This window comes from Myotis davidii, unplaced genomic scaffold (assembly GCF_000327345.1).
Source record: "Myotis davidii unplaced genomic scaffold, ASM32734v1 scaffold698, whole genome shotgun sequence".
Taxonomy (NCBI): Eukaryota; Metazoa; Chordata; class Mammalia; order Chiroptera; family Vespertilionidae; genus Myotis; species Myotis davidii.
In genome coordinates this window covers 281,074-292,742 of record NW_006290032.1, presented here as the reverse complement: position 1 = coordinate 292,742, position 11,669 = coordinate 281,074, and the positions used below count along the sequence as shown (strand labels likewise).

Below are 11,669 nucleotides of genomic sequence, written 5' to 3'. Positions count from 1 at the left end.
TCAGCAGGTGGGTACAATGGCATGTATTACGTTTTTCTATTTTTGCATTTCAAATCCATCAGAATAAATTGAAAATAAAACTAGTATATTTGAAAACATTAACGTGCAACTACTAACAACCACACTTGTCTTAGAGACAGAACCCTTATGCTCCTCGGTAAGTACAGGCTTCCCCAGTGACCTCTCTCATTTCTACGGTAACGCTGGGCGTTTTCAGGTTTCTACAAGGGACACCCCCCCAGCTTGGATTGCAGGAGCAGGTGTGACTGAAATGGCTACTCCTGCACCGTCTCCGAGCCACGCTGCCTCCCTGCGGTGGGAGGCGCAGCCCTGCTTTGCTGGGGCACCAGGAGGAGCTGCCAGCGGCTCACGCGCACCCCCTGCCCCGTCACTGCCATCCCGACGGGGGAACGACAGGCTCCCCAGTTTTGGTCTCAGTGGTTCTTGGACTTTCTGGCCTGAAGACCCTTGAACTCTGACAAACAACCCAGGAGTCTGAGGAGCTGTGGTCCGTGTCTGACTCGGATAAGGAACATGTGTTACAAACATGGAGCTAAGGAGATGCTGGGACCCAAGGACACGTGTACCAGGACCACGCACACATCCTGGAGTGTCCGTGCGGGTGGCATCAGGTGAGGTGGCCCCGGAGGCCCCTGCGGTGAGAGGTGAGTAAGGGCCCCGGGCTATACGACCGGGAGATGGGTCTCTGCCAGCCAGCCTGTGAGAACCGCCGAGATGACGGGGCGCCTCAGCGGTGGGTAGAGAAGTAGGCATGTGGCAAAGACGGGGCAACGTTCTCCAGGGAAGCGCGCCTGTCCTCACTGGCTCAGGGCGGCGGGCCACGGCCCGAGAACGCAGGGCACCAGCACTCTGATGGGTCAGCGACAGGGTCACACAATTACCTCTTCCTCCTGCTCCGGATCCGACTCCGACTCCTTCGCCAGGCACCATGCGGGATGGGAAAGAGCAGAGAGTTTAGGAGGGAAGGTGAAGAACCGCCCGGCACGGGCGGGCAGCATTCAGTCAGGGCACTCTGACTTTTCTAACCATTCAGCGGAGAGGCGCACAAGCTAGAAAGGGGTGATTTAAACTCACAAGTCTGGAGACTCGAGACACAAAGGAACTAAAATTACAAAGACACTCATTTCAGACGCTAGGTCGCCGGCAGCCTCAAAGTTGGACCTTTCATGGGTTGGAGGGCACGGTGCTGGCTGGACAGGCGAGAGCCACAGAGCAGCGTGTGGCGAGTATCGTCCTGACACAGGGGCAGCATGTCGGAGTTCGAGGGCTATAAGCACCAGTAGATTCTGATGCCCAGCTGTCTGGCTCTTTATACTTCTGTTTCGCGTTATGACTGAACGGAAAGCCGCCCTGGACCGTCACAGCATCAGCACCGTGTCTGCCCCGGACACTGTGACAACAGGTGAGCGAGCCCTGGCTGTGGCTCAGGTGGTGGGCGGAGTCCCGTGCACCAAAAGGTTGCAGGTTCCATTCAGGTCGGGACACATGCCCAGGTTTGTGGGCTCAATCCCCAGTAGGGGGCATGCAGGAGGCAGCCAATAGATACTTCTTTCTCTCCCTTGCCTCTCTCTCTAAAAAATCAATAAAAATATTAAAATAAATAAAGCAAATGCTTTCTTCACGGCACACTGAAGGCTCACTGAACTCAGAGTCACAGCTCATTATCTTCACAGGAAAATAAGATTTATTTATTTTTATCAAATAAGAAGTTGCAATGCTGCACACGATGTCGTGAGCTTTTCTACGTGACTGATCTGTGTTTACAGGAATCATTCGGTAAGGAAACCAGATGGCAGGTAAAAAGCAGTATAGGAAGTGCTTGTTTTGTGGAGTCCAATGTAGGACTTTAAACATATTTCCCTCCGCCAGGGCTCACCCCACTGCACCCTGTCCCCACCTCTCGGACACACTGCCTGACAAGAGGCCGCAGCCTACTGGGCATGGCCGGGTGGGCTTCCCATGAGGAAGGGCTACTGGTTAAACTATTTTTAAATTAAAAAAGTTATTCCCAACATGTAATTCATTCAGCTGTCTTCCTTGGCTTGACAGAGTAATCAAGAATATTTCTGTATAAGCAGGAGTCATCATAGACAATCTGCATCGGGAAGAGGCCTGCCTGCAGAGTTAGACCCAGATGTAGCTGGACCTGGGGCAGGAATGAATGAATGTTTCCTTTGCAACAATGTCTCAAATCTGCTCCTGGGAACATGGAAATGTTTTGTATACTAATCATGTTAAAACAGTTGAAAAATTAATTTGAGACTCCTAAGATATCACAGGTTATAAAATGAACAGGTGATGCCTGACTGGCGTGGCTCATGGTTGACCTATGAACCAGGAGGTCACAGTTCGATTCCCAGTCTGGGCACACGCCCAGGTTGTGGGCTTGATCTCTAGTGTGGGGTGTGCAAGAGGCAGCCGACTGATGATTCTTTCTCATCATGGATGTTTCTCTCTCTCTCTCCCTTTCTCTCTGAAATCAATAAAAAATATATTTAAAAAATATAAATAAACTGAACAGTACTTATTTTAGCAACAAGACACAAAGTCATGAGGTTGCTCTGCCTGCGGTATTTAGAACCCACCTATGAGCTGGCGGAGAACCACAGCTAATGGCCCAACAGGTTTGGGTACCAGAGGCCCCAGCATGGTCCCAGGAGGGCACACAACAGCAATAATGAGGATGAAGTCAGTTATTTGCTTTTTAAAAACTAGTCCACAAAGTGAAATCTTAAATTAAACATTTCTGTCTTCTGTATCCAGTATGCGTTCATAGACATTTTTCATCACAATGAATTGGATCTGAAATAAGGTGGAGCGTCTTTTGTTCTGACTTCCATGGAAACTCACGGATTGACAAGGAACCCAAAATGACTGCTCCCTGGGGTGCACACGAGGCCCCTGCTGTGCACGGTCCTGGGTGGCAGACCACCCCCCACCCCCCACCCCGAGCCGCACGCAGCGCCTCTCGGTACCTTGATGTACACAGGCAGCGTGATGTTCAAGTTGCAGATGGCCTGGTGCACCAGGCCTCGCGTGGACTTCGGCTCCTTCATAAATGACAGTCGTCCGCACGGCTCCTGCGTCGTGTCTCGTACCTTGGACAAGAAAGGCACGTGTGTCACCACACAGGACGCAGGCGGCTTCTTTAAGGAGACGATTCCCCAAAGAACTGGGGGGGCAGACACGCATCTGAGAAGCCGAGCAAGGGCTCGAGGCTGCTCCTGTCTCCCTGTCCTTTTACAACTTACAACTGTTTTTTTAAAATCATTCAGCTTTTTAAAGAAGTGTGGTAAAATAACATGAACAAAATTCACCTTTCCCACTCACCGTGTGTAAGTGCAGTCCGTGGCGTCAGGCACTCACCCAGCTGTGCAATCGTCACTCCTTTGCAGCATGTTGACCATCCCAAGTACCAACTCTGCCCCCGCCCCGGGGGGCTGCCCCCCTCCTCTGCCCGGCCCCCAGGGACTCGCTTCCACCTCCTCTGCCCAGCCCCCGGGGACTGCCCCCTCCTCTGCCCGGCCCCCGGGGACTGCCCCCCTCCTCTGCCCGGCCCCCAGGGACTCGCTTCCACCTCCTCTCTCTGATTTTCCATGGTGGCTGCCCGGCCCCCGGGGACTGCCCCCCTCCTCTGCCCGGCCCCCAGGGACTCCTGCCCCCCTCCTCTGCCCGGCCCCCGGGGACTGCCCCCCTCCTCTGCCCAGCCCCCGGGGACTCGCTTCCACCTGCCTCTACACTTGCCTCCTCCGGGACCTCGGAGAGATGGACTGAGACCATGTCTGTCCTTTGTGCCTGGTTAATTCCACCCAACATATGTCTTCGAGGCCCATCCGTGTTGTAGCATGTGTCAGAATTTCATTGCCTTTTAAGGCTGAATAACATTCCATGGTGTGTCCATTCATTTGCAAATGGATATTCGAGATGTTTCCATGTTTGGGCGAATAATGCTTTCATGAGCATCAGCGGGAAAGTAACCGCGTGCCCGCCCAGTCCTTTGGGGGCTAGACCGAGGAGTACAGTCCCTGGACCTGCGGTCGCCATGGCTCACGCTGAGCACTGCACACTGCTTCCCAGGGGGCTGCAGCCTGTGACTTCCCACCAGCTACACATCGGCCCCCGTTCTCACCCGGCCTCACCCACACCAGTTCCCGTTGTGCGGGTAACAGTATTCTCATGGGTTCGGAGCAGTGTCTCACTGTGGCTGGAATATGACTTTGCTGAGCATCTTTTCATGGGCTAACTGGCCACCTAACACCTTCCTCGGAGAAATGTCTACCCAGGTCCTCCCCCCATTTCTGTACGGGGTTGTTTATAAATGGTGCTTGCACAGCGATGGTACCAAACGTTAGTTCAATCACACAGCCGTCTGTTCAGTGCTCTGCCGCCCTCAGCAGTTCCTGCTCCATGGAGTGGCCTGCAGGACAGCTGTCATCAGGCAAAACTGGTGACCAGCCATGGCACCATGAGAGGCTCAGCAGAGATCTTGGGAGAACTCAATTGATCTAAAAAATTAAGCAGGTTGCCCAGCCTGAGTGGCTCAGTGGTTGAGCATCGACCTATGAACCAGGAGGTTCAATTCCGGGTCAGGGCACATGCCTGGGTTTCGTGCTCCATCCTCAGTAGGGGGCGTGCAGGAGGCAGCTGATAATGATTCTCTCTCATCATTGATGTTTCCATCTCTCTCTCTCTCTCTCCCTTCCCCTCTGAAATCAATAAAAAATATTTTAAAAAGATCAAGCAGCTGAACAGATGTGTGCTGGGAGAAACCAGGAGGGGTTTGGCAATAAAAGGGTAAGAGATGAACTGCTTGGGAATCAGTCGCCTGAAGCTGGACTGGGGAAAGCGAGGGAGCCCAGCGCCGTCCTGTCCTGAGTGGGCGGGGCATGGGGGCCTCCAGAGAAGTGCAACGCTCTGTGGGCAACGGGACAGTGAGTGGTGAGAGACAGTGGGGACCGGAATTATTACTTCCTTCCTACTTCACAAGCCTCTCATTTATACGTGCTTGTCCCCCTTAGGCGTGGAATCTGGGGGAGACGTAATTATCATCGCCAAGCTCTGCCCAGGACGAGTGGTCTGAAGCAGACAGGGAGTCCATGTGCACCGAGGTGTCTCTGGCGGCTGCTGAGTGACTGTGTGGAGGGGGCCCGGCGAGCCCGGCCCGGGGCATCGCACATCAGGCTGAGGGGCTCCTGGGCCTTTTGAGAGACTTCTGCTCTCCTCGCTGGTGACATTCGCACATTTAAATCACTTCAGCACAGAGATTTAAAAGGAACAACAACACTTTAAAGAGAGAGGCTTTCCTTTAAAATTTGAAAAAGCCAGTTTTTCTAATTAATGAATTGGCTGTTTGTCCTTAAATATAGTCTTAAAGTTGAATTTGAACTTCAAAAATGAAAATGGTTGGCTTTCCAGAACTTTAACATTTTATAGATATGGTTTAAATAATCGCTGAAAATGATTGAAAAGCAAATATCCTCTCCTTCTAAAGGAAGTTAAACCTGACTTGATGTAGAATAAAATGTACGTAAAAATTCCATATAGATAATTACCTTGACAAAGAGAGGAAGTCTGTTTTCTTTAAAGGCAAAAAAACTGAATATGTGATGTTGGCCACTCTTGGTTAATGGCACGAGATTGCCAAAGCAATCAACGTAGATGGGCTTTCCCTCCAGCACCTGGTGAGGCAGAAAAAGCAGCACAGACTATAGTAAGTGCAGTTATTACCTGTTATTTACATAAAGGACTGGTGATCCCTGTTGGAATGTTAAGACCTGCCTACAACTATCACTCAGTTGGTATGTCTTGTCCCCCCGGGACAAAGCATGTCCTTAGGGGACCTGCAGGTGTGGTGGCCTCTGATGCTGACGCCCCCGTTTCTAACATTGCCCCCAAACTGATAGAGCTTTAACTGCTGAAGTCCACCTTCTGATCGGGTCGTTTTACATCCACTGAGTCACACTACTTGACCTCACCGTCCACACCCACGCCGATGACGAGGCCTAAAGTCAGCAGGAGTGATGCAGCGGCCTGGGCGGCTCACGTCCACACTGACCCCGAGGGGGCCCTTCCTGACCGCTGTCCTCACCACTGAAAGTTACTCCGAATGAGGAAAGACAAGCCTTCTCTGCTGCCGCCGCTTACACACTTCATCGCCGAGTCCTCCTCCCCCATGATGCTCCGTGAGAGAGCCCTTTCCCTCCTCCTCTCAGGACGGAGGCTGAGACGATCCTGACAGGACTGGCCCAGACGGACTAGGAAGAGCTCACGTTGGACCTTGACCTCCTAACTGACCAGGAGGAGGACTGGTCTTTTTTTATCTTGTGGTTCTATTTACTAGCCACTGCTTTACGTGTAATCTAAGAAGAAAGGCACAGACGACGTGTCATGAGTTGCTTTGGAACCCGCACCTCCACGTCCCGGCTGCGGGCCACCTCCGCGAAGTGCTCCTGCTGCTCCAGGGTCTTGTCCACCTTGTCGTCAGTCATGCAGAAGCACCGCAGCCGCGCCTCGATGGGGTCATGCGACTTGGCGAACACCACGAACTTGGCCATGTACGGCACGCAGATGATCTCCCTGTACACCTGGGAGGCGAAGGCGACGGACTCCTGGATTTGCCGACAGTCGATCAGCCAGAACCTGCAAAGGATTTTAGGTCAGGCATCCAAACCAATGGACACCAGCCCGGCCGGCGTGGCTCAGTGGCTGAGCATCAGCGTCAACCTGTGAACCAGGTCACAGTTCAATTCCTGGTCAGGGCACGTGCCCAGGTTTTTGGGCTCCATCCCTGGTGTGGAGCGTACAGGAGGCAGCCGATCAATGATTCTCTCATCACTGATGATTCTCTCATCATTAATGATTCATTCTCTCTCTCTCTCTCCCGTCCTCTATGAAATCAATTAAAACAAATTTTTAAAAATCTTTGAAAAAAAATTGAATTAATGGACACCAGTTGAAAAAAACCCTCAGTTCCTTCAATATGATCGAAGTCATTAAGTGCTTCCTGGAAACAGGGAGGTGGGAGATGATGAGACGGGTGGGCAGAGCGAGCAGGAGGGCACTGAGGACCAGTTGTGCACCGCCAACCACTGGACCCGTATTTGTGATTTTCTTCCTTGGAAACGCTTCCCAGGGTCCAGCTTCTGAAATCTGCCCCAAGTCCCAGCACCGTCTGTGGAGGGAGCCTGGGGCCATCGCAATGGGTCCTCATGCGGGAGCCCTGTTCCCCCTGATGCCCCCAATCTCCCTCTCATATCCCGAAACTCTTCCAATAAACTCTACCCGGCGTTTCATCGTGTTACTCTTTTCCAAAACTCTCCCACCACCGAGGTGGATCAACCCAACCATTTGGAAACCTGCTTTCTCGGCAGAACTCGCGGGTGCTGGGCATGGCTCCCAGAGGAAGTCACTGCTCTGTGCTCCTCCCTGGCTGGTGGCCTCATGGGCCTGTGACACGGCCGGGCCATGTCCCCTCAGTGTCACTGCTCAGGGCACTGAGGTTGCTGAGCCTGCCCAGCGTTCCCCGACCCCCACCCCCCGCACCCCTGAGGAGGGACCATTCTGCTGAGAAAGCTGAGGCCGCCAGATGCACAGAGTCACCCTGTCACCCTGAAACCTCGCTCGGCCTATTACTGCCTCCTCCCCTCGGCTCCTTCCCGCCATCTTTCCATGCCCCTGAGGTCCCCTTTCCCTCGTCACTGGTTCCTTCCTGTCCCTCGTCCACCTCTCCCCTTTCTATTAGCATTTGGTGAGATACACATAACATAAGACTCGCCATGCTGGCCACACCGAAGTGCGCACGCACTGGCACTATTACACTTACATCCCTGGCTGCCATCACTGACCATTTCCGCCACTTTCCGTCTCCCCAGACAGAACAAGGCCCCCCAACCCTGACTGCTAACTGCCCCGTCTCCGTGCACTCGCCTATTCTGGGACCTCGCACGTGCGAACGTCCGGCTACTTCCCACAGCGTCACGCTCTCAGGGCCCAGCTCTGCCGCTGGCTCCTGGCGGCGCTCCCATCCCCGTCCTCTTTGCTCAGACTCACTCATGGTGCTCACTGCTCCCTCCGTCGTCGGGGGGTGACATGGGGAACACGGGACACAGGAGCGGCCTGGCCTCCCGAGCAGGTCTCCCTTAGCACTGCCGCAGCCACGTGGCAGCTCTGGTCTGACCTCCGACCTCAGATGTCTGCTGCTCGCCCCCACCCTGCTGTGTCTTGTCCATGGTCCTCTCTCTTGCCTGTCAGGCTCCTGCATGTCGCAGGAGGCACCTCCTCTCGGGCGCCCTCTCTGCCCCGACGTGCACAGCCCCTGCACCCGGCAGGGCCCCTTAACCCTCCCCTCAGCACTTGTCATCTCTGGAGCGACAGCGGGGCCAGCACCCCAGCTGCTGCCCGTGTGTGCCCTTCTGCTCTGTCCCCTGAACAGGAGTTTAAGCTCTAACCCTCTCAGCCTGTTTTCCCATCTGTAAAGTGGACACAGTACCAAGTCACTGTAGTGATGAAATGAAACGCGTGGGGAAGCGCCCAGCATTCCCTTGCCGGTCACACACGGGAGCTGATGGTAAAGAGAGTGAGCGAGCACGTGAAACAAGACTGAACAGCGTCTGCGGTGAGGATGCGAGACACAGACACACACGGGTCAGGCCTCCTGGTCACCGAGACCTCGAGCCCACCTGTACACGCATGTGCTCTCGGACCCCTGCTATTCTGCTGGGAAGCAGCTCAGGATGCGCTGGGCAGCAGGGCATCTACCATCCCCCAGGCTCTGGGACTGGACCATCGTGGTGGCCACTCCGGGAGGCCGGCCCCACAGGCAGAGCTGCCCATCACTGACTGTCCTGAGATTTCAACCCGACTGGCTGAGCCTTGTTACTGTATCATCGCTATTCACTTCGCTGGCAAGCAGGCCCCGTTTAAAATATGAAAGTTAATATAGATTGTACTTAAAACCAACCAGAAAAACTCACTTTTAAAGAACATAGAAACAAAAGAAAAAGCAAAATCTCTGGGGGTGGGGCTGGTCTGAGGGCGGGACGTACCGGGCAGACACGTTGGTGGTGAAGGAAACACACTCATTGACAAACGTTAACGGCGTGGTTCCCGTGATGTCTTCCCACTGCGCAGGAGTGGTCCCGCCTGAAACAACAGGATTGTGGAAAATGAGGCAGCGCTCCAGCCTCCGAGCGTCAAGCGCGTCTGTGGTCCCGGCGCTCGGCCGTGGAAGCTGAGAGGCCACACGGAGAAGCAGCGCCGACAGCACCTCCCAGGAATGAGCTGAAAGGTTATCGGAATCGCTGCTTCAAACGTCGAGGTGTTCTGCCCTCGACCTGACTCCCTGAGGCTGTTACTGTAGTTGGTCGGCCCTGAAGATCAATCTGAATTGTACAGGGTGGATGAACTGAAAAGATCCTTTAGCTGACCAAGGAGCTGACGGCTTTGTTAAAATAATGAAAAAATTCAGGCAGTTTTTTATTCCTGAACTTCATGCTTTATACAATTATTTTCGTAAGAGAAAAAATTCTCTCCGTTTGCAATGGAAGGTTGTAAAAAAGTACTTGGGAAACTGTCCATCAGTACCAGGCTGATGGACAGGTGGACGAAGGCCCATAGAGGTCTAATCAGGTCGATGGTGCCTCAGCCACATGGTCCCTCGCTTGACCCCTGGCCAGGGCAGGGCATGCCTGCACGTGACATCTCACCTGTTTCACCTCCACACGCTACATCTCATGTGACAGAGGCTAATTGTATGCACATGGACTAAAAACCGTGGGAAACGCACCCAGGAATGTGGGGCGGTAACGAGGTCGTGACCCCTGCGTCCCTGCTAGTCCACGTATTTTGCATTTTATTCAACGTATGGGGCAAGCTCCATGGCCTGTTATGGTGCATACAGAAAAGCATTAATAAGGAGGGAGAACTGGAGAGAGAGCAAGATAAGGGAGAATACAACTGCCAACACGAGGGGAGGTGAGAACTTCCTCACGCCCCAGGCGGGCGAGCAGGGCAGCTGACCCCTGAGCGCGGGCAGGCGTGGCTGAGCCCAGAGTGCGCGGTGCTGTGAAAGGCGGGCGTTTCCAGCCAAACGATGCCTGTGAGCTTTCTACCTCCCACTCTGTGATGGGGCCAAGACAACCAAGGGCTGGGAGTGTCTCCCTGGAGGTTGGTAGTTGTCTGAACACTAACACAACTTCCAATGGGAAAGACCGTGTTCAGTGAATCTTGAAAAACCTTTACTCTGTTTTCTCAGGCTGCCCCACAGGTCCGTGATGGCAGACCCAACTCCCACACGGAGGTCAGGTCTGAGCTGCGGGGGGCAGCGGTGCAGGACGATGGTTTTCAGCAGGTGGACGACGCGGTCTCTGGTGAAGGCCGACAGCTGTGCGGGCTCGGGTGGAACCCCGCTCTGCACAAGCCTGTGGTATGGTCTTGGGAAGTCACAGAGTTCTCGGAGCCTGGCTTCCTTTTCAGGGGGATGGGGCTAAGTGTGGGCACAGGGCCGCGAGGCAGAGACGACCATGAGCGCTGCCCAGGGGCCTGTGGCTGTACCGGCAGGTGGCTCATCGCCTGCCGCCTTCTGCTCCCTACTGGGGATGCTCCTCCTGAATCCGCACGGGCCCTGCAGGCACCTTCTGGCAAAGTGCTAACACTGACAACTGTGTAGGTTTCTCCTTCCAGAGCTTTCTACTCACACCGCACGGGCGCCTCACCTGTGATGCTGCACAGGAGTCTCAAGGTCGGATCATCTCCCCCAAAACCATTCAGCATGACGTCGCTGGCGGCCTTGGGGATGGGGATGGTCATGGTGATGGGCTTGTGGAACTTCCTCCGTCTGGGCTCCAAGGTGACGATCGGGCTGAAGGTCGCTTTGTTCCCCAGGATCTTCCTGACCAGCTCGCCGTGCATGGGCTGCGCCTTTTCCAAGGAAAGCAGAGTGAGCACCAGACTGCGCTTCATGTCAGTATCTTTGAAAGCACTTTTTGTCTCGTCGTCAGCACAGTAGCTTCCAACATAGGACTGAGGGAGCAGGTCCTCAGCCCTCCTGCAAGAGACCTACTGTGTGCTGTGGCAGCCCCTGCTCTCCAGTGCGAGGTGACCATGTCTGTGCGGGCCCGCCCCGTTCCCACAGCCAGTCCCCTCCCCGCAAGGTGCCCCTGGCCACGCACGCGCCCAGCACCGCACCTGCAGGCCCACGCGGATCCGCTTGGTCAGCGCGCCCTCGGGGAACACCGCCTGCACCTGCGGGACCACTGTGCTGCTCAGCACGCCGCCCTCGGGCCCGATCAGGTGGCTATCCTGCTTGACACGGGATACCACGGCGAAGTACTGCGGGAAGTCACGCGTGACGATGCGGCAGATGCGCTTACGGTCCAGGTCCTCAGCGCTGTCCAGCACTGCGGATGACAGCGCACGCGGTCCAGGTCAGCGCCTCCTTGGGGCAGGAGTGCTTCCACCAGAGCAGCGCCCAGTCCCTCTGCGGGGCCTGCGGCCTCGGGGTAGGCGAGGGGCTCTCCCTGGTTTACTCCACTCCCACCAGCTGCAGAGGAAACGGGTCCCACAGGCTCTCCCCTGCCAACATCAACGTTGGCTCAAGACCCAGTTTCTATGTTGTAAGAAGAGACGCGCCCTTCTGTCCTGCCAGGATG

At 54.7% G+C, this 11,669-nt stretch overlaps 1 protein-coding gene across 1 annotated transcript in view; it reads right to left on the bottom strand.

Moving 5' to 3' along the window:
• ANK2 (ankyrin 2, neuronal) overlaps nucleotides 1–11,669 on the bottom strand; it is a 154,136-nt gene that overhangs the window by 27,298 nt on the left and 115,169 nt on the right. Inside the window, exons 31-37 of the mRNA XM_015563371.1 lie at nucleotides 11,206–11,417; nucleotides 10,734–10,938; nucleotides 9,066–9,162; nucleotides 6,432–6,660; nucleotides 5,574–5,699; nucleotides 2,997–3,119; nucleotides 903–935 (exon numbers count right to left, since the gene is read on the bottom strand). Coding sequence (XP_015418857.1) covers nucleotides 903–935; nucleotides 2,997–3,119; nucleotides 5,574–5,699; nucleotides 6,432–6,660; nucleotides 9,066–9,162; nucleotides 10,734–10,938; nucleotides 11,206–11,417 — 1,025 coding nt within the window. The remainder of the gene's footprint in view (nucleotides 1–902; nucleotides 936–2,996; nucleotides 3,120–5,573; nucleotides 5,700–6,431; nucleotides 6,661–9,065; nucleotides 9,163–10,733; nucleotides 10,939–11,205; nucleotides 11,418–11,669) is intronic.